The sequence below is a fragment of the Penicillium chermesinum genome (genome assembly GCF_028974085.1).
Source record: "Penicillium chermesinum strain IBT 19713 chromosome Unknown utg000001l:1.0-1975020.0:1.0-1976611.0, whole genome shotgun sequence".
Classification (NCBI taxonomy): domain Eukaryota; kingdom Fungi; phylum Ascomycota; class Eurotiomycetes; order Eurotiales; family Aspergillaceae; genus Penicillium; species Penicillium chermesinum.
Genome location: NW_026695311.1, coordinates 992,179 through 1,013,868, shown reverse-complemented (window position 1 = coordinate 1,013,868; position 21,690 = coordinate 992,179). Strand labels below are relative to the sequence as shown.

General features: G+C 52.2%; 7 protein-coding genes across 7 annotated transcripts; 2 read left to right on the top strand and 5 right to left on the bottom strand.

The window, feature by feature from the left end:
- Positions 1-272: 272 nt before the first annotated feature.
- On the top strand, positions 273-1,753 carry N7468_000393 (alpha-mannosyltransferase; the record flags this gene model as incomplete). Its single annotated transcript, XM_058469690.1, has 3 exons — positions 273-297; positions 377-1,259; positions 1,309-1,753. The coding sequence occupies 3 exons, from the start codon at positions 273-275 to the stop codon at positions 1,751-1,753; spliced, it is 1,353 nt and encodes a 450-aa protein (XP_058335721.1).
- Positions 1,754-2,131: 378 nt separating this feature from the next.
- Positions 2,132-3,933, bottom strand: N7468_000392 (cytochrome P450; the record flags this gene model as incomplete). The annotated part of the gene is made up of 5 exons (XM_058469689.1): positions 2,132-2,306; positions 2,356-2,549; positions 2,587-2,697; positions 2,752-3,099; positions 3,160-3,933. The coding sequence occupies 5 exons, from the start codon at positions 3,931-3,933 to the stop codon at positions 2,132-2,134; spliced, it is 1,602 nt and encodes a 533-aa protein (XP_058335720.1).
- Positions 3,934-7,214: 3,281 nt separating this feature from the next.
- On the bottom strand, positions 7,215-8,656 carry N7468_000391 (camp independent regulatory protein; the record flags this gene model as incomplete). Its single annotated transcript, XM_058469688.1, has 2 exons — positions 7,215-8,474; positions 8,516-8,656. The coding sequence occupies 2 exons, from the start codon at positions 8,654-8,656 to the stop codon at positions 7,215-7,217; spliced, it is 1,401 nt and encodes a 466-aa protein (XP_058335719.1).
- Positions 8,657-14,568: 5,912 nt separating this feature from the next.
- On the bottom strand, positions 14,569-15,437 carry N7468_000390 (uncharacterized protein; the record flags this gene model as incomplete). The annotated part of the gene is made up of 3 exons (XM_058469687.1): positions 14,569-15,148; positions 15,207-15,252; positions 15,332-15,437. 3 exons carry the CDS (start codon positions 15,435-15,437, stop codon positions 14,569-14,571), a joined length of 732 nt encoding a protein of 243 aa, XP_058335718.1.
- Positions 15,438-16,105: 668 nt separating this feature from the next.
- N7468_000389 (tRNA modification protein MTO1) lies at positions 16,106-18,232 on the bottom strand (the record flags this gene model as incomplete). Its single annotated transcript, XM_058469686.1, has 2 exons — positions 16,106-18,062; positions 18,129-18,232. The coding sequence occupies 2 exons, from the start codon at positions 18,230-18,232 to the stop codon at positions 16,106-16,108; spliced, it is 2,061 nt and encodes a 686-aa protein (XP_058335717.1).
- Positions 18,233-18,520: 288 nt separating this feature from the next.
- On the top strand, positions 18,521-19,222 carry N7468_000388 (acireductone dioxygenase (Ni2+-requiring); the record flags this gene model as incomplete). Its single annotated transcript, XM_058469685.1, has 3 exons — positions 18,521-18,550; positions 18,663-19,034; positions 19,091-19,222. 3 exons carry the CDS (start codon positions 18,521-18,523, stop codon positions 19,220-19,222), a joined length of 534 nt encoding a protein of 177 aa, XP_058335716.1.
- Positions 19,223-19,972: 750 nt separating this feature from the next.
- mmm1 (ERMES complex subunit MMM1) lies at positions 19,973-21,513 on the bottom strand (the record flags this gene model as incomplete). Its single annotated transcript, XM_058469684.1, has 4 exons — positions 19,973-21,190; positions 21,247-21,355; positions 21,416-21,446; positions 21,498-21,513. The coding sequence occupies 4 exons, from the start codon at positions 21,511-21,513 to the stop codon at positions 19,973-19,975; spliced, it is 1,374 nt and encodes a 457-aa protein (XP_058335715.1).
- Positions 21,514-21,690: the final 177 nt, after the last annotated feature.

The following is a 21,690-nucleotide window of genomic DNA, read 5'->3' as shown; positions in this document are numbered from 1 at the left end:
TTGTGGCAGCAGAGTGTGGAGCAACCCGTGTGGTGCGGAGGAGCGGGTCTTCGGGCCCGTGCATGACGGGGCAACGTTTCAACTTCGGTGCACTCCAGGCCTCGTGGGCTCGTCCAAATTCTCGGACGCGTCTCATGTTGACGCTTTCTAGGAACAATTGCTCCTGACAGCTCGGACCCGCAACCTCCAGCTGTCAGGTCCACCGCGCAGAACTCGCGCCGGGCCACCGGATACCCACTCCGAGCCCGCGATCCTGAGCTCCAGCGCTCACGATGAGCCTCCCACGATTCTTGCTGCGTGCGCGCACACTGCTGAGTGCCGCAATCATCCTCACCTTTTTTGTCTGGACCTACCTCCACTGGGCTGACGTTGAAAGCCCCCCCGTTCGACCGAAGCTCCACGAATGCGCCCTCTACAGCTACCCCCGATCTGACAGCTGCGCATCAACGATTCTGGAAATCATTCTCCCGATACTTGGAGAAATATGCGCCGGATACAGAGCCCATTCTCGAACTGGAGAAGGCGCCAACGGAGGGTTTCAATGCGAAGAACCCCGGCAGTCGTCCGGATTACCTGGATGTTAGCCTGGAGGACATAGCGACCATAAAGCAAGCACATACTGGCTTCGTGGGGGCCATTTCAGGATCGCCTCCTGAGCTACAATATGTTCCCGGCACAAAAGGTGTAGTGTCCACTGCGGGCGGGGCCTACCTTCCGGTGCTGGTCATTTCGCTACGTATGCTCCGCCGGACGGGGTCTACGCTGCCAATGGAAGTCTTCCTAGCCGACGAGGACGAATACGAGGAATATATATGCGATGTGGTACTTCCGTCCTTGAACGCACGCTGCCTGGTGCTATCCCGCATCCTGGTTACGGCCCCGGCGAATATCGAGAAGTATCAATTCAAACCTTTCGCAATGCTCTTCTCATCTTTCGAAGACATCTTATTCTTGGACGCGGATGCCTTTCCGCTTGAGAAGCCAGAGGCACTGTTCCAGGGCGAGCCTTTCCGCACCAAGGGCTTGGTGACATGGCCGGATTTCTGGGCCTCGTCAGTCTCGCCTCTCTTTTATGAGATTGCGGGAATTCCCATCCCACCGATGGATCTGCGCCAGTCAACCGAGTCCGGCGAAGTAGTCCTTTCCAAGAGAACCCACACCAAAACCCTCCTGCTCGCCACCTACTATAATTACTGGGGACCATCCCATTACTACCCGCTCCTATCGCAGGGCGCTGCCGGAGAAGGCGACAAAGAGACGTTCCTTGCAGCGGCCACTGCGATGGGAGAACCCTTTCTATCAAGTTAGCGAGTCGATTTGTGCTCTTGGACACCGTAAGCCGGGTGGCATGGCGGGCTCAGCCATGGCTCAGTTTAATCCTATGCAGGATTACGCCCTAACCAGTCAGGGCAAATCGCGTGTGCGGGGTGATGAGGCGCCTGCGCCCGATGTATTCTTTATTCATGCAAATTTCCCCAAGTTCAATCCCGCGACTGTTTTTGACATGGGCCACGAGGTGAAACCTGCGTTCCTCGACGATGGCACTTACACCCGTGCTTGGACGATACCGGAGGAAGTTGTTGCCAAGTTCAGCTCGAAAGTCGACATTGAGCGGGAATTTTGGCGTGAGATTCTCTGGACAGGTTGTGAACTCGAGGATAAGTTCGCGTCGTGGGAGGGTCGCTCTGGCATTTGCGCTGGGGTGAAGAAATACTGGAACCATATCTTTGAATCCAATGACCGGTCTACTTGATACCATGTAGAGGGAGTGTTTTCGATATGCGGCGATCTTTGCGTACTGCAATTGGGGGATCATGATAGAAATTGGGCGCATTTGCAGTCGCACTTTCGCCTATCCGCTGTGGTTAAAGCAGAATATATGCCCAGCTGGCTGGACAGAAGCTGTACTTTTCCCAGTCGCGGGTTTACTAGACTCATCTGGAAAGCAATACCTTTGACTTCCCGTCCTACTAGATATGTCTTTCAATTGAGGAGATAATATACTGCATATCAAACCCGCAGAGTTACGAATAGATCAACCCATTGGACAAACTAATACTAAGCACGAGTATGCCCTCGTTGCAAACTTCAAACCCGCACAAGAGTGAACCGAAATACATCAAAGACACGATCAACACGTATACTCCTCGAGGATCTTCACCTGAACGTTATTCATTCCTTCGTCAGTCTGCCCAATAAAATTATCTCGCGTCATCTCCACGTTCTTCTCTGTTGTCTCATGTAAAGCCAAGTCGTATCGTCGGAACAGGGTTCCGAGAACCATGTGCATGTACATCCAGTTAACACTAAGTCATTCAGCTTGGGAACTCGCTTGTAAATGGGGTGTGAACTGACTTTTGTCCCAAACATCCCAGGGTTCCCTTCGACGCTGGCACGAGATGCCTTTCTAGGCTCCGGAGCTCTTCGCGAGGGAGTAGCCAACGCTCCGGGGTGAAGCTCGACGGGGTCGGAAATATCGCGGGATCTCTTAAGATGAAGTATGTTGACATACTCACGAATGTCTGGGGCATTTTTTTTTTCTTGTTCAGCTAATGATCATCAGTTTCTTGTTTGGTGTTAGCCTACCCCAGGTGGGATCTGCCACTCTTGGAACTGCAAAACCTCGTCGGGTGCTGAGCGAGGGAGGCGGGTCGTCACGACAGATGAAAGGCGAAGGCCCTCTCGAACAACCGCATTCTGGCATCAAAATGAGTACTGACTATGTGGCCAAATGGATCAAGGTTCTCTTACAAGATAAGGGATATTTTCAAGCTGCTCAAACGTCGGAACTTCCCTAGCATTGTCCAGAGCAGAGAACAGCTCTTCTTTGAGGCGCGCGTATACTGCCGGATTGTTGAGGATATGGAAGAGTGTTATAGCAAGGACCTGTGCTGGAGCATCTGTGGCAGCCATCATCAAGAAGATGGCATCATCCTGGAGACGGCTTAGCTCTTTTTCGCTTGAAGGGACACTGGGATCAGCCAGAATGGAAGGATATACTGCCTTCTGTGTCTTGGAAGGCAGGGCTGTTTTTTCCGGGTCAATTTTCGAGTCGATTGTATGGTCGTCTAGCAAAGCCTTCACTCGGCCTTTGATATCCTGTAGTAAATATGTTAGGAGCATGGGCTCGAACTAGTGGGACTGGGACGTCCGACAAACCTCTTCCATCTCATAAACATAGCGATAAGGCGGGACCACAGTGCCAACCATACGGGGAGCCAAGCGCGCGAAGAAGGGGAGTATGGGAAGATGTCTGATATGCCGACAGAAACCAAACATGGACGTCAGCCTGAGTTTCCACTCGTCAGACAGCTCGGGTCTCTCCAAATAGCGAAGTCCATATTTGTGGCCCAACGCATACTCCGAAATCACATCGCTCGTGAAACTGTAAAATGCCGCATGAAGCTCCATAGGTTTCTTGGTCGCATTCGCCTCGGACAGGTGTTTGCAAAGAGAGGCGATGCTGGCTTGGATAATCGGCTGGATATCCGAAGCAGCGGCCTTCTTGAAGAATTGACCCAAGACTCGCCGCCTCGGACGATGAGTCTCGTGGGCCTGGGTAGAGAAAATTGATTTTGGGTACGATATGTAACTGAACCAGGGATCTTTGTTTCGATGCTTACCAGGGCCTGCGTAGAGGGTGTCGTAGAAGTTTGGGTCTTTGATGTGCAGTTCCCAGGGAGTGATACGGACAATGGGACCATAGATCTCATGAAGGCTCTCGATATGCCATGTAAAAGTTCCTCCTTTTACCATCTGAAAATATGTTTCGTAGAGGCGCGTTGCAGCTGCCAGGCGAGGCCCTGGGAACCGTGCCAAAGGACTGAAGACTAATCGGTAGGTGATAACTCCAATAACATAGAGGAACAGTGTAGCAAAAATTATCGTCAAATAGGCCAGGGCGGCCTGAAGGGACGGTAGTCTGAGGCCCATCTTGCTTTAGTTGTCAGATATATGGTGAGCCTTCATAGATAGCCATAGCGGTCTCTCTCTTATGCTTCTCAGCTGCAGCACGGTTCGCCTCCAGAGCGGTAACAGTATGATTTGTTTTGACTAATTCTCAGCTCGCCATGTCATCTTTGACGAGGTACTTGACATGGTTGTCATACAGGCTTTCCAAATGTGGAGACGATCGACATTATTCACATCGCACAGCAGGTGGTTACCTTCATCTTTGCTTTTTATTTTCAATAGACCAAAATTTTACTGCGTATTGAGCAGCTGACCGCCAACAAATTTTGTAGATAGCCAAAGAAGCAAACAACACTTCATAGAGTATTGGCTTCCATCTTGATTGCATGGCAAGGTACATGCCAAATACAAGCCAAGCCAGCCGATAAACTTTACCTTGGTCGACTACGCGGTCCCTACTGTCTTCCCTAGTTACTCCGGACATCTCGATTAACCATCCTATTGGCCACTTTCACCGTCAAATCCTAGAAAGCAACCCATGTGAAGCCCAGGTGCCGATGCTCCTTCAGGCTAGCAGGTACCAAAACTCTAACTGGTCATGGGACTACCAGTCTGCAAAGAGATGTCATTATATCCCTCTTTGGCGAGTACCTTACTGCCTGTAGAATTTCCTCTCGGCTGAAATTCGAGAGGAATAGACCTACAAGCTCCTTTCCAAAGCCAGAGAGAGGCGGTGAATTGCTTCAAGGATTGGCCGAAGGTGATTATACTTATGAGCATTATATACTCTAGATCGACTCTCCAAGTTCAAGTGGGCGATAAGATTCGAAATCTAATTTTCAGCACCAATTTGAATTTATACGCTCATACATTTCTACTCCCAATTCTCTCAAATTTATTCTTGTGTCTGAACTGTCATGTGCCAGTACTTTATAGCGTTTAATGGAACATACGAACCCTTCTGGCCCGGGGTGAATTGCGGCCCTATTCAGGGTGATAATTTGATAGACGCAAAGCAAATCGCCTATTCGGTATGAGTGCAAGGTCGATATTGCCCCATGCAGCGGCTACTGCTAAGGCTATGTACTATGAAGATCAGATCCGAAAACTACTAGACGAAACATAAAATAGAATGGACCTAACAAGATTGCATTAATCTTCATTCGTAGTGTCCACGTCATCAGGTACGACCCAGCCTTGTAAGCATCCGCCGACGGACCTCGGGACCTCCTTTGCTTCGCGTGCTCATGGCGCTCTGGCTCGACCATAACTAACAGCCCCTGCTCAATTATAGCACGCATCAAACGCACGCAATAACCACCCGTAATAGAGCAATCAAACACTGATAATGCCCAGGCGCCAGCGCCTCAAGAATGAGCACAATCAACAGGAGATCGACCTTAGTCGCCGTAGCCAGTCCCGAGTCTGAGCCCCTGTAGGATTGATATCTGCTCCTAACTAGGCTTGCACGTTCGAAAATAGTAAGTTAAAAAAAAAAAAAGGAAATCAATGACAATAATATGAAACCGTTGAAAACAGCCTTCGGCCGAAACCAGATAGGAGATTCTCAACGGATAAGCCCCGACAACGAAGAAACCACGTGCTACTCCTTTTGTCCGGGAGAGAAGAGATACGGTCTAGAAGACGCAACGCCTTCAGCACCGCGATCTGCGGACCGCCGTCGTGGGCCCTCTGGTTAATCTTAGTCTGAATTTCGTTTCCGTTACGGGCTTTCGCAGGGGCAACGAATCCCAAATCGCGACTTTGGCACAGCCGGTCTGATTCACATGGCCTCAAGCTGGCTGTCAACCCCTAATTAAAGCACGGCCTATCCTCGTATTGGACGTACTCGGGCGAACATCTGCGACCCCAACCCTCCTTGCGTGCGATCAGCTTCAACCTTGCTCGCAGTCCGTGCAAGATGGAGTGGAAGAAATCCTGGACTTAAGGCGCCTTGGCAGCGTAGCAAGGGGAGAGAGTGGGGGGTGGGGAGAGATAACAATATGCCGGTCTTACCCAAGCCGCAATTTTGAGATTGTGGCAGGTTGGGGCGATCCTGTGTGGTTGGCAGACCGTCCGAGGCAAGTTTTTTAGGCCCTCTACTTCAAATTGCTCAGAGCCCTTCGTTGATCCCGGACTTGAACGGATCGAGGAACCCCACCCTGGTTCGAATTTCCTTAGGCTTGATTGGGTCTGATTTGCAATTTGATTAGTCTAATCGGATCGTTTCCGGATAGAGTAATTGCCGTCTTTCAGAGGGAGTTGGGTTCTGCGCGGTTATTAAAGTTTGCTAGTCCTGGAGATAAAGGCTTAGCTATACCTGAGGAATATCTAGGTCAGACTTTACAAGTAGACCATTTTCATATTAAACTCTCGGGATATGGCATGAGGAATATCTAGGTAAGACTTTACAAGTAGACCATTTTCATATTATACTCTCGGACTATGGCACATACGAGATTGCTCGGCAAGACTTAGCTTGAGAGGATTGAGAGATATATCTCGTAGGAATAAAACGGTAGCGTTTTGGGGGTGTCAGGGTTGCATCACATCGTAAGGAATCACACGAAACGCCGCCCAAAGACCCAGATATCGGGCTTGCAACATCGAACCAGAAAGGACAGAAAGGATACACACACAAAATGAACATGAAAGATGACATGTTCAAGTCAGCAAAGAAGCAACAAAAAAACCAAAATAAGGAAACAACCAGAAACAGAGAAACGTAATGACCGCGATCCATTGCGAGCGCGCGAGCGCAGAGACCGAAGACCGTATAGACAAAGATGAGTACATCATCGGCGAGAGAGGGAAGGGACACCGAGAACTGGAAGTCAAGAATGCAGGGCAGGGGAGTCCCGTTTCTGTGCGACAACCATGCTTGTTAAGCTTCCCTCCTCCCGATATAACAGTAAAAGCCATAAAGGCTGAAATCTATCGTCGAGCAAGAAAATAGCGGGGAGACAAGAAGCCATAAGGTGGCTAAAGCAGCCAAACAAGCAGGAAGGGGGAATCGGGAATCACAAAGCATTGGAATAATCGTTGCAATCCAGACAAAAGCCGCCAATGGAGCCTCGAACCTTTCAGACCATGAAAACCCAGCAGCGTTGCGGAACCATTGCTTGCACCGTGATAAGATCATTTGAACGCAATTGAACACATGGGAGGTATAAAGAAGAACGTCAAAAAAAAAAAAAATCATTGGGTAACAATAACACAGCAATCCCCATAAATCATAGTCGTATTCCAAATCCCAAGTTCCGAACACCAAGTAACGATTATAATAATCCCCCGCGGTATTATTAGATCTGGGACTGAGATGCCGCGGTGGTGGTCCATGTAGTTAACGGTTGCGTCCCAGCATAGTGCGGGTGGTTCACGGGTGGTGCGGGATTAACATAGTACTGAGGGCGGTCGTGAGGGGCATAGTAAGAAGGATGAACAGGGTTTGATTCGCGCCGAGGCACGCTGGGGTCCAGTGGGCCGAGGCCACGGGATTTGAGAGAGGTGTTTGCTGTGTTGGCATCTAGCTGACCGGACAGGCTAAAGCTTCCACGGGAGTAGGTGGCGGGGGTTGAGGGATCCATGGGGGAAGTAGCGTCGGTGGCGACGCTCCGTGATGAGATGGAAGAGTTGCGATAGGCCGAGGGGCTGTGTTCGGACGTAGATCGGTTTCGGTCGCTCAGCGAGCTGGGGATGGCCGTATTGATGCCGCTGGGAATGGATGATGAAAGGGCACTGTGGCTCATCGAATCCATGCTGCCACCGTAGGGACCGGCCCGGAATGCGTGGTAGTCTTCTTGCTTGGGCAAGCTGCTCGCCGCGGGTGAGGGGAGATAAGGATTTGGGGCCGGTAGGCCCGGCATGGAGCCGGCCATGGAGTAGCCTTGGATGGGACCGGAAGGGGGAGCGTGCGGGGCCGTGTAGGGCGTGGCGTGCATGTAGAAGTCCTGAGTAGGGTTGGGCATCCCGTAGGCCGGCGGCGCCATCATCTGCGGGCGATATCCGTAGAGTGCAGCGTGCGATGGGTCGTGGGCCGCGCTTTCCAGCGCATTCGACTCCAAGTCGTCGATGGGAGCCCGGAAGCTCTGTTTCTGGGTGAGATCCACGCGAGGTCGGATATAGCGCAATGACTCGACCATTGACGGAGGATTCAATACGCCGCGCATCACATCTTCCACGCTGTAGTACGAGACCAAGTGGTGGGTTACGCCCATGACGGTCACGCTCATCGTCTTCTTGACCAAGCCGGAGTCCTTGAAGCCATAGGAATCGACCAGCGACCCAACCAAGGCACGCTCGACTTCGGATTGATGCGGCCGCTCTCCAAAAGCGCCGGTGGGTGATGTGGGGGAGTAGCCTTGCCCATTGCTGTCAGGACGAGGATACGGCTCGCCCGGCCGTGTTGCCGGCGCCGGGCGACGGTTACCTTTCTTCATGGCGCGTTTCTTCTCGCCGGGCGGGAAGGGCTTGTCCAGTTCGCGATAGACCAAAAAGTTGCCCAGAATGCGACTCGGGCTCCATGTAACACCGTCGGTCCAGCGCTTAATGCCGGAGGAGTTCTCTTCATAGATGAAAACGCTGCCGCTGCGAACCAGGTGACTCCGTTCCCGGTCGTGCGGCCGACGGGGACATGATGCAGAACACCGGTCAAGCAGGCCTCGAACAGAATCAGGGCATCCTGCGTGGTCGCGACATACCCAGAGAACGTAGGCTCCAACACCGCGGTGGTGCCGTTCACCATGATGCGGAGTTGGGGAGGGGAGGGTGGAGGAGTGGGGAGGAATGGGAAGAGAGCAAAGGGAATGATGCGAAAAGAGGCTGTTTGATGGGGACTAATGGGAGTTTTGAGTTTGGGGGGAGCAGCAGATCACGATGTTCGCGGTTTCACTTCAAACCCCCCGAAGGTGCAAGAGGAAAAGGGAAGGGTTCCACCAACAGAAAATGTGGAATTAGGGAAAATCAGGAAAAAAAAAAAAAAAAAAGGAAAAAAAAAAAAGAAAAAAAAAAAAGGAAAAGGAAATAAGCTAGAGATCGACCAGCAAGATATCGACCCCTCCTCTTGGATTTCCCAAGGATCGTCAGAAGCACGGACCCAAGAGTCAGCGAGTCAACAGGTTGCACCGATCTCGCCTGGAGATGCTGGACGATGGGCGATTTATGGGGATCTGCCTAACGGTTCCACGGATCCCTTTGAGTTGCGGCACTTCCAAAAGGTCCACTATGGGTATACTGGAGTAGTCCCAGTTCAGATGGGGTTGGGGGGGGAGGTTGGAGGCGGAAGTGAATTAGGGTAGGGTAGAACCGCTATGATCTGCCAGTGGTAATCCGCGATGGTTTTCTTGGGTTTTTTATTACGATGATGTAAAGCACCAGGGGGGGATCCTGCAGGGGCTCTGAATAGTATAAGAAAAGAATCCAACTTTATTGAGAGTTTATGGGGCCGGAGCATCGGAGGGTTCATTGCGGGGCGCGAACCAGGTAGCCAAAAGAGACTTTGAGTCCTGAATGACAGGGGGAAGAAAAAAAGAGAGGATATGACAGGCGTTGGGAAAGTATATCGTATGGTACGGTATTCCTTATTTTTTATTCCCTGCATCAGTGATCTTTCCCCTGCGATTCCCTCTAGGAAGGAGCGGAGAAATACGGAGATCAAAGAAATATCGACTGGTGATTCACCAAACCCTCCGCTGCAGGCTACGGCCGATGGGGTTCGGCGCCCACCCAGACCCCTCAGTCTCTGGATCTTGCAAATCTGGAAACCAAGCGTAGGAAGCTGGGAAATCTGGGAAGCTGCACATCTGCATATCTGCATATCTGCACACCTGGCGTCGCGACGGGCTTCTCCTGGGCTAAAGATAGGGATGGAGCCGTGCTGGTCTCGATGACCGATGTAGACGTAAATGATGATTGCAATCATCATCGAGTCCCCGTGCCATGGATGATCGTGCGGTGGAGCCCCGTGGAAACGATTGGGACTCGGAGGGTCACTTCACTCCGGCCACCACGTCAATCATTCCTAATACGGAATGTCCTTTTTCAAATCGGGTTAGTGCGTTCAGGCCAGATTCGCGATTCTGATTCTGGGGGAATCTGACTCAGCACTTTTTGCTGTACCCCAATTTTGTGATCCTCGAGCCCGTCCCCCCTGCGCCATACCTACTCCGTACTAACCCGTCACCGTTTGATGTACTCCGTACATAATCTGCCTGCAAACCGTGGAGCCTTGCATTAATCCCTATGCAAGCCGAATGGGCTCCACTTCCCTCTAGGCAAAGATACCTTGCCAACCGTGGTTCACCGGCCAGAAGAATAGAAAAGGACTAAAAAAGGAGGCTACGAACAGGCGTGCGATCGAGGAGCCCGAGCTGTGCGAACCTGCGCCAATTACCGATCGATCGGGGCTTGGGACTTGCCCCAAAAGGTCAGGACGGGGCTTCACGAGGCTTAACCGTGGCCTAATAGGTGCGAGGAATTTAGGGGGGAGAGGGCCCCCCTCCTCTCCCATGTGGGACCTGGCCAATGCACTGGAACTATTGAAATTTGGACCTCCACCATCCAAGGACTTGGGTCCGTAACTGAATAGGGCGAAGATGATCAACGGCACATCTTGGCTTTTGACATCCAACCACGCAGCTTCCTCTTCTCATTTCCCGTTTCTAGTCGCCTTCTCTGTCGTCAGCATGCTTGGAAGGGATAGCGGGATTCCACGCGAGGACTGAGCGTACTAGAGAGGATCTGGGGGGTAGATCAGCCCATCCCGAATGGGCAGCTTTTGAGCAGCAGACAAACGGCTCATCGCCCGGGCCTTACTGCTTAACTACTGACCGATACGAATAACCGTGCAACTGCCTCTCAACTTCCCACTCCCAGACCTTCCCCTCCTTTCTCCCCTTGCCCCGTCTCCCTTGGGTCACCAATCTCCCCAATCAGCCAGGTGGGTATACCTGCCGTCCACTCACACTTCGCCTCTCCCCGAAAGCCCTTCAGAGGGGCCACAGGGACCCGTACCTGAGGTATATCCGGGGCTCATTGGCTCATTGGATCATTGGATCCTGGCAAAAACCTTCGCGGGAGATCCCCAGCAGATCCAGCACACGGCCACACACGGCCATGTGGAAAAGACCGCCGGCTGCGCCCCAAATGCCCCCCCATAGTGCCGTAATGAGTAAGGAAGTAGTCTCCGTGTAGCGCCATTTCAGCAATCTTCAGATGTGCCATGTCGTAATAGCTAAGCCTCATTCTCCTCCCCCCCCACCCCTGGATTACCACATGCGTAGCGCCAACGTCGTACTTTTGGAGCATCCAAGAATGCACGAGCAACATTCCACTCGTGGCTTGGAACCACGCTCTCCGATACACATGGGAAACGGGAGGCACAAGGTTCGGAGTACCACGGAGACCACTCTCCCGTGTCTCGGCGGTCGCAGCAGGACCCAGAAGCCCGGGAGACTATCAGCATCAGAGTTGGCGCACGCTTGACGAAACTCAATTGGCGCCCATGACAGATGTCAGCACCGTTTCCTTTCGGGGCGCAAGGCAGGCGGAGTAGACCGGACGTTTACCTGATGGAGTAAGCCCATTGGGGGGCCCGAATTGAAGGATGGGGAGCGCGCGCGCGGTACTAGATATACAGGGATGAGTGTATTTCTGTATTTCTTTTTCTGGATGGGAATTGGCTTGTTGACTAGTATTATATCCCCTGGTTTTCTTGGGTTGGCCTATCAGCGCGGGTGGACAGGGACGGTTTTTCCTCGGGATGCTATTGGTACCCAATGTTCCCTTCCAGAAGTGACGAACCGAACCGTTATAGTTTCGTTTACTAGCTAAGGTCCGCATAGACGCCCTGATCGAGTTTCTTTGCGGATCAGTTCTAGACCACGGCGACCGATGGCCCGAGTTGCACAACGCCATGAAAAAGGGAGGGGGGAAAAATAAGAAGAAAAAGAAAAAGAAAAGAAAGAAGAGCCCAGGCCGAGCCAGCTCCATCTCGGTAGCCACTTCCAGTTTTCCCTTCCCTTCCCTCCCCCCTCTTCCACCCCCCTCTTCTTCTTTCCCTAAGCGCGGGGAGAGGCAGAAAACAAGTCCAAAATGGACCAGTTACGAAAGTGGGCCTGAAAATCAGACGCGCCAATCTCATTACCCCACACGGTTAGGTCGATGTACCCAATCACCACCTTCTTCCACCCTAGAAGTCTTAGCCCGTTCGGATCGAGAAATGACATTGTTCTTTACGGAAGGTCAACAAGCCCATAAATGGCCCTACGCGCACGCTAATCCCCTCTTGACGTCGCTGGCTCCGGCAAGGCGTCTCCCATGTTGATCTCCCTCGCTCATTCGCCCGTTCGAGAGGATCCGCATCCACGGACGGTGCACACCCGTACCAGGCCGTCGGTGCCAGGCATCCGTGCCTCGAAGAGGGGGAGAGTGAAAAGTAAAGGTGGCACTACCAGATCCTGCTTCTCTCGATTCGAAAACCCTGGGGGGGCTCACCATTGGCGAATCTCGGATTTTAGCCTTTGCTAATTGAGCTTCTTAGCTTTTGGGCCAGGCCCGAAAGGCTAAGATTGAGTTAGGTCGTCCGGGCCCGGGTTTTGGACCTCTCCGGGAATAACTAGCCCTGGAGATCGTAGAAGGGCTAGTGGGCCTCTGACGATTCTCCAGGCTTATCAGTGGCCCATTGGGAGGAGCCAGAGGGGAGGGGTTGAGGAGTCCCGGGTAGGCGGCCGATCTTTTCGTATTGGCGCCACTAGTTTCAGACCGAAGTGGCCAACCGGAGACTTTGTCGCCCGGGGCACCGACTAGCTCCAGATAGCGAGTTCATGATATCGCCTTTATTTTTTTTTTAACACGATCAATGATGCAGGCTAGAGTCAAAAAAGCCTCACCCTAGTCGGAGCCCTGTCTAGCCGCAGGACCACAAGACACTAAGCCAGGATCTGGAACTGGGTGGCGTTGGCAACGACCTTGAATTGCCCGGTTGTTTCGGGCCTAGCGTATATAGTAGCGCAACAAGAAATCCCGCAATCACTCAAGGGTCTTGATCGGCCTAATTGTCTTGCCTCCTTCTTTTTCTGTTGACAAAATAGATTATAGAAATAAACTAACACTTAATGCAAGACACGGCGAATGAATACGACTCGTAGGAAGATCCGATCTCCTATAACCGGCGCCAACGGGACGCGTGAGCCTGTGGCGCCCAGGTTCCATTGGGACAGGCGGATCCTTCTGGGCCGTGACTTTGGACATCATCATATCGTGTACGTAGTTACGACGTTTCTCCGAGGGGGAAGCACAAGGCACTAGATGCGTATGCAGGTCGCCCATGTGAAGATGGAGACCAATGACGAGGGACTCTTGCCAATCTCAGGGGAGCAACAAATCATACCCGAGTGATTTGGGAGATGTTTCATTCGGAAGTCGCCCGATATTGCGCCGAAGCTCATCCAGTGCAGATATTGGGGAGGACTAGACCCCTAACGCGCTAGTCGTGGAGTCTACAGGTAGATCGCTCGACTTCAAGCCAATACGAGCAGCACTGACCTCGGGGGGAAATCAATACGCCCTTAAGGTCAGAGGGGGGCTTGGGATCAGGATCAGCAGATCGTCTATTTCGCCCATTTTTTGTTTAGGGAGGTTTTGCGCAGAACACAAGGAGGGGGATTATTGCCTGGTTCGTACTAGATGGATGCATAATGGTGGGCCTCGTCGTTATGGTCACCGGTGCCGGGGAAGATGATGGACAAGAAAAGTGTGGTCTGACGCACTGCTCCCTTTGTCCTTTTACCCCAGGTCCCCAGGTCCCCAGGTCTGGGAGAGGGCAGAAAAAGAGTTCAGTCATAGCGGCAGATCTTATGAACGAAACCTAATCACTGAAACCCAAAACCGTCCTCTTAGTCTTCCCCGTAAAGCTTCTTCCCTGCAAAGCTAAAGCGAACAAATATTATGCAGGTTCCACGTAGTAAACCGTAGGGAGTCCAGAAAAAAAAAAGAAAGAAAAAAGGAAAAAGCAAAGAAGAAAAAGAAATTAAAAATTCAAAGTCTCAAATCAGCTCAAGTCTTGAGTTTCATTAACTCCCGACCCCACTCCCATGTGGCTCGCCAAAATCCAAACCAAATCATTCCAAAACAAAAAAAAAAACAAAAAACAAAAAAAGAAACGAAACGAAAAGAAAAGAAAGCTCGTGTCCAACACATCTGTGCAACGTCGTCTTGCGCTCCCGGTTTCGTGTCGTACGAGTAATGTAGATCGGGCGTCATCTGGCAAAAGCTAGGAACCGTCCATTTCAGCATGTCTATGCTCCGGCTGTTCAGTACTTCTACAGGGATATTCCCTCCGAGACATGGCTTGTCTGCGTTCCATCCGCCACATATATAGAAAAGGAAAAAGAAGGAAAGAAAAGGCGATCCAGAACTCAACAAACTCAGCATCAAAGTCTACCTCAATTTCATTCCCCAGTCCAATCCTCAGTCTCCCCGAATCAAGCTCGGAGCCAAAATAAAAAAAAAAGAAAAGAAAGGAATGGTATCAGGCCAAGCTCCTCCGCCGCCAAATGTGACCGCATAGTGCAGTAGCCCAGGCAGCTAGACCACTCGGGCAATGGAGTCGCAGGGGCAAACAGCTCTCGACTGCTGTATGCGGTTTACAGCCCGGACTTACATGCGACCCCCATTTCTGGGGCTTCGATGCATATGTGCCTTGGCCTCCCAGTTGCGTCTTGCCACTGCGGCCGCGCAGTAGCACCGCAGTTGAGAACCGGTGTTCGCAGCTGTAGCACGAGAGACGGGGCCTGCGTCAGCCACGGAGTATAGCTGCGCATCAAGGGAGCTAATATGCGCGGTACTACAGATTAGTTCGCAAGTTTCCAATGGGGGATCTTCTTGCAGGCTATGGACTGGATCTTGGTAGGTGGCGATTGGGAAGAACGGCCCAGGGTCGGTGATCAGCTGGGCTTGCTTTGCCTCCCCCCGCGCAGGTACTGGTTCCACTGTATTCGTAGGCCATTGGGGCCAGGCGTTCGGGTCTTGGTGCCGAGACGAAGGGCGCAGCGCAAGGACTCGCATGTCCTTGCAAACCCCCCCTCCCTGGTGAGGGAAACCAGGGCCTGGGGGTGATTGCCTTTTGTGCCCGGGTATTCGAGTCTGACGTGCTGGCTCAAGTGCTAGTTTGGGCTCCAGCAAAATGTCCTGTCTCGATGAGCGGATTGCCGCAATTGGACCTATCAGCCAGCTGTCACTGCCATCGGGAAATATATCCTCCCCTTACATGACCTGGAGATCTTGGTGCCACGGACCTCCTCGCGAAGGAGGGGGCGGCGTACATCGGCCCTGGTCCTTCTGCTATGTACCGCAGTGGCAGTAGATACACAGTTACGTACGTATGCATATGCACGCATCACCTAAGCTACGGTTGACGTACACCTTGCAACAAAGTCCGGGCCCAAGGAGCTCTGCATCAAAACCGACAGGGCAAGGTGCTCGATCAGAGATGACCCAGATCGGCGAATTGGCGATCTGGATCTCATGTCTTGAGGTATGCCTGGTAGTCGTGATCGGCGCCCCTTGCGTGGATTTACAAGCTGGTGGGAGTTGGTGGTATGGGCGCACGGGCGCTCTTCGCGTGTTGGGTTCTGGGGAAGAGCGTGGAATGTGGAATGCACGATGCATAGGGTTCTGAGGAAAACGGTTCTTTATTTGCTTTTTTCAGGGTGGGACTGGTTGGGGATTGAGTTTGGGCTCGCGCGGGCTTTATTGATGCGTTGATGTCTGATAATGCATTTCGAGAATACAATGGAAGTATAAATTGGGTAAATGATATATTGACTGTTGTATATTTGTAGTGAATCTATGGTTTTCAAGTACATTGGATATCAGAATCTAATAGGAATGTTTCAATAGTGAAGCCCGAGTCTTATCACTTGACTACGCACACTTGACTACGCACATGGGGACAGCGATCTTCGTAGCACGGTTTTATTTGGGGAGGGAGGAGGTTTCAGGGAGGAGGTATCTGTCTGGAAATACACTGAGTGCTTTATCAAGTCGTAACAGAGAAGAGACTGATGGAATACACAGGAAGAAGTCCAAAAAACTTTAGATAAAATCAGAAGCAACCCATATCATACAATGTGTCCTAGCGCCTAGAGGTACTCGCTAATGCCGTGAAAATCAGAAAATATGCAAATATTACAGATCATGGCGAGGTGCCTAGAACACCCTGAATAGCAGGGTCTTCCTCAGCTTCCTTGACAAAGCCGCTGCCCTTTCGGACGTGCATAAGCAATCGTAGCGCACCGGCAGGCGTCATGCCCTCAATGCGTCTCGCCATGCCAACACTTGCGGGGCGAACTCGCTCAAGAGCTTGTTTCTCTTCATTGCTGATCCCGGGGATGGCACCGTAGTCGAGATCTGCTGGGAGCAAGAGATTCTCATCCTGGTGGAAGCGGCGGGCCATTTTCTCCTGTCTCTTGACATACGGAGCATAGCGACCTTCAATCGCAACACGTGTGCGGATCTCAGGGGCAAACGATGCAGCGACATAGGCGTTGCCAGGTGATTCGATATGCGGGATCAATGCATCGATATCGACGTTGTCTAGACACAAGATGTCGAGGGCAGAGCGGATGGAAGTATCGGCGCGCACCCTAAAGCCTTTGCGGGACCAGGCGGAAGACGAGAGTTTGGTCCGTTCCAACAAGGACGAGAGCTCCTGGATCTGGGCTTCTGTCTCGGTGAAGTTGTGCCAGCGCTTGTCCGAGACGACACCCGCATCGCGGGCCATGCGCGTCAATCGTAGGTCAGCGTTGTCTGACCGGGTGGAAATACGGTATTCGCTGCGAGTGGTGAACATGCGATAGGGCTCGGAGACTCCCTTTGTGATCAGGTCATCGATCATGATACCGATGAATCCATCGGAACGGGTCAGAGTAAGTGGAGGGCGATCCTGCGATTCTAAGCCAGCGTTCATGCCAGCAATGATACCCTGGCCAGCCGCTTCTTCGTAGCCAGTTGTGCCGTTGATCTGTCCGGCCAGGTAAAGGCCGTTAATCAATTTGGTTTCGAGCGTAGGGCGCAGGTTGCGAGGGTCGATATAGTCATATTCCACTCCGTAGCCTGGCTGGAGCATCTTGACGTTCTCCAGTCCCTTCACAGTCCGCAGCATGGCGTATTGTGCATCTGCAGGGACGGTCATGGAAATACCATTGGGATACACCACCTCGTTTGGAGCGAACCCCTCTGGCTCCAGCCAGATCTGGTGACGTTCCTTGTCCTTGAACCGGATGATCTTCGATTCTAAAGAAGGGCAATATCTGGGGCCCCGAACAGTTTCTCTGATGTGGACAGACTTGTCCAGGTTCGCCCGGATGATCTCATGGGAAGCCTCGTTGGTATGGGTCATCCAGCAGTTCAATTGGCCCTCGTCGCCAACATCTACAGTCTTGTTGAGATAGGAGAACGGATGTGGCGGAGAGTCACCTTTCTGTACCTCCAACCCTGTGAAATCGATGGATTTCAAATCCAATCGTGGCGGCGTTCCAGTCTTCAATCGCCCTAGTGAAAACCCGGCATCACGGAGAGACTTGCTCAGACCATACGTAGGCGCTTCACCCATGCGTCCCGATGGGAAGATGTCCAGTCCAATGTGAATTTCCCCGCCCAAAAAAGTCCCAGTCGTGATGACCACCCTGCCGGTAGGTATAACCTCGCCAGATTCAAGGCGCACACCAACAATCTTGCCCTGAGCCCCAGGAGTGCTCTCCAACCCCTCCCTAGAAACAACAATATCGGCAACCTTCCCCTCGACGATGCTCAAGTTTTGGGTGTTCACCAGCTCCTCCGTCATGTACCTTCGGTACAGGTCGCGGTCAATCTGCGCACGCGGTCCCCATACCGCCGGGCCTTTGGAACGATTCAATACCCGAAACATGATCCCAGCCTTATCGATTATCCGGCCGGCGACGCCATCCATCGCGTCGACTTCCCGAAGCATGGTGCCCTTTCCAATGCCTCCGAAACTGGGATTGCAAGAGCAAACCCCGATATTCGATAACGACGGCGTGACCAGCGCGGTTCGCGCACCCGAACGAGCTGCGGCAGCGCATGCTTCCGATCCAGCATGGCCGCCTCCGATAACAACGACATCGTAGAGTCTGACGGAACAGTAACTGTTAGTTTTGCGCGAACTCGATGTTTCCCCCTAATTGGAGATCTCTTACCGTGCTCCATTGGCCACAGTCGCGAGTCCCCGGATCTTGCACGCAGCAAGCCGAGACGCAATATACGACCTCCGCAACGGAGCTGATGCCCTGAGCAAAGCCATGGTGATCAACAGTTGTCGAGAGGGATCACGGACAAATTTCATTTCCCGATAAGGCAAAACTTTAAGAGTGTCACGTGGGATAAGATCCAGGCCTCACGGGCAGATCTGACAAAAATGACATAATCCGCGCACGCCATCAACCAATTGCGGGGCTGGGAGGTGAGCAATGCTGACAATTTCCCTCTATTTGAGCGCCGAACGCCTCGAAACCCTATTAAAAGCTTCAAGTACTCCAATATTCCCCAGAAACCTCTCCGATCCAAAGCTATCCTCATACACCTCTCAACCATGCGCGCATACTGGTATGACAACAAGCCGGTACGTTTATACCGCTCAATCCTTCGGCCTATAGATTTCATCGCCCGATCCAGCCCTTGGGAAACTCCCCACTCCAATGGCCCCTTCTACTAACACTATCTAAAATGAAAAGGGCGACCAGCGCGAGCCCCACGACTCGGGCCGCGAGGTCTCAGAGGAGACCCTTGCCAAGCTCGGCGTATTCTACAGACACTGCCCAACAATCGAACAAGTGGACAAAATCGCCGTGGAACGCGGCTACAAGAACCGCGACCAGTTGATCGTGTCACCGGAGGCTATGGGCGCCATCTACGAGGACAAGGTGAAGATGTTCTTCGCCGAGCACCTGCACGAGGACGAGGAGATCCGGTACATCCGCGACGGCGAGGGCTATTTTGATGTCCGTGGGGTGGATGACGAGTGGATTCGGATTGCGCTGGAGAAGGACGATTTGATTGTCCTTCCTGCGGGGATCTACCACCGTTTCACTACCAATGATAAGAACGTATGTCGCCCTTTCAACTTGGCTGGCGATTTGGAGTCTTGCTAATTTCGAGATAGTACGTCCAAGCTATGCGCCTCTTCCAAGACGAGCCGAAGTGGACAGCGCTCAACCGTGGTGCGGACGTTGATGCGAATCCCCACCGCAAGACTTACCTGGATACCATCATCAAGCCTACTGCTGTCAAATAAGTCGTTGCGATGCTGTCATGATTGGACGAGGGAGCTGGGTTCCGGGCATGAATTTACGTTTTTAAGTAGTTTCCAAAGCGTCTCAAATGGCAGAGTACAGTCACATTCCATTGTAATCTGTATCATACCTACCGAGTACAATGGTCATTAGGCACACTTCTCTTCAGCTTACCTCGAGTCGAGTCTCGCGCTGCAGAGCCAGACCGCTGAAAACTATTCAGCCAAACACCTTCGGCAAGTCACACTGGGGCGAGGCATATACTAGCAAGCCGTTGACGATTTTGCTTGATGAAGGGCGTCTCATTCCAGCTTGAGTGAACCTCTGAGGAACGTCCTTGCCTTCTATTCCTTGCAGAACGTTCTCACTTTCAGTATCCATCGACTCCAGGTCGGAACAATGCATTATAACAACCCTATGGATACATGCTACCTGTGTAGACCAAAGATTTGCATTACACCAGATTCGAGGAGATCTTTCGTAAAATGTGATCTGGGTTTCATGAAAGAAGACTTTGCAGCTCTCCAGCGAGCTTTTTCGATTCAATCATTTATAGATCCAAGTCTTTTCCTCGTTGCTTTGGTCACGAGAGTAGGATTTTGGGTGTCGCATGGAGAATATATTTTAACCACTACTCATTTGGCAGTACTAGATTGCTGAAGTCATCGATATATTTTTAGTGTACAGGTAGATCATCAAAGACACAAAAGACAGCGTGGAGTGAAGGCAGAGCCGAGGAAAGCGAAAACACGCTATTCTCGCGCTGTAGACACACCCGTCGGCAACCCACCAGGCATCTGCAATGATTCACTCGGGGCATCAGTGCTATCCTGGCGCGTTAGACTCGGACTGCGAAGACTCCCTAGATCAACATTGAAACTGCTGCTCCTTGAGCCCGCACCCAGGGTCCCAAGCCCCAAGCGGGGATCCGAGACTCCCCGGAATCGCAGCCCCTCTTCTCCAGAGAACTGGTAGGGGCTGCCTGGGTCAGCGGATCCTGCAGTTCGTGGAGGCGCGGTGGACCCAGTGTCTGAATCTTCGGTCCGTACGCCGGTTCTGCCCATGCGAGGCCATAGATCTGGAAGCCCGACTACTTGCACGCGTGGCTCGACGACGCGCTCTTCGAACCAGGCGTGGACACGGGCTTCTACGAGCTGAGCTACCTTGGGAACATCTTGAAGTCTACTCCGGGACCCGATGAGCGAGCGCACGGAAAGGTCAAGACGGTAATCAGGCAGGAAAGAGAAAGCGACATTGCTCTTCGGGCTGCTTTTAGGGGGAGGCTTGTCTTGGGAATTGTTGCCTGGGGAGCTGGGTGCTTCTGTTGGCGGAGGAGGAGAGCCGGCTGGGGTATGCAGTGGGTCGGTTTCGGTTGATGCGGGGATCAGCGATATACAAAGCGTGCCTGAGAAACGCACAACAGAGACAGATAATGCGACGGGGAGAATCGCAGAGCGGGGTTTGGGGTAATTCAGCACCATGGAGGTTTCTACCGCGATGGATAGATTGTCGTCGCTGAGGTCCACATCCAGCAAGGCTTGGAGCCGCCCGCCGTCCGAGTTCGGGTCATCAACTGCGATGATTCGGCAATTGCTAAAGATTGGGAACTCCTCACCCAAGGAAATGTCCGTCACATTTATCTTGTCGATGAAAGATGGCTTTTTCTCGGGGTTGTTCATGGCAGCATTCAGGGAGCTGAGTATAGAGGAGGTGGGCGAGTCCTTGAGCACATATGCAGTCTGCCTATACTGTGCGATTGTCTGGGCAATCAACACGTTGAACCAGTCCAATGACTCCGGCTGATGGGATGTATGGTGTATGCGTTGACGGCCATGTTTCGAGGAGGGGTTAGTTGGGATTGCGCTGTAGTAGGTCTTGCGTAGGATAGATCGGGTATTTGTAGAGGAGGCAGGAACTGGACGAAGCACATTTGAAGTCGACGGTTTCTCACGTAATGACTTCTGGCCGTCCTGGAGGTTGTTATAAATGGAGCTGTAGCGGCGGTGGGATGTGCGATTTGATAGACCGCGAGAGGGGGAGGTGGGGCTTCGCCGAAGATGAAAAACTTGATGAAGGCGCCGATCAGGAGAACGACAGAGAGCTGTCCCAAAAGGAATCCCTGTGTAAAGGACAGGCTATTGCCCGATGTCAGCCAAATTGCCGCGAAATACCGAGGTTAGATGGATGAAGCGTACGAGGACTGCGGTGCCACTGGCGCAAGTTCTTCTAAGAAAGAGGTCAACGGATATCCGGCACAGAATGGGAAATGTCACGTACGTGGTTGGAGCGCCATTGTCGGCGGCAGGCAATGGCTGGTCAAGGGCCCATCCCCACGAGGAATCGAGTTGGTGAAGTCGTCGGGTCGGGTGGATCTTTTCTTGGCCGAACTGCTGGTATCGCTTATCGCTTATCTTTTATCTTATCGCGTTTTGCTGCTTGTTGCTCATACAACACGCCACTTGTCCATTCC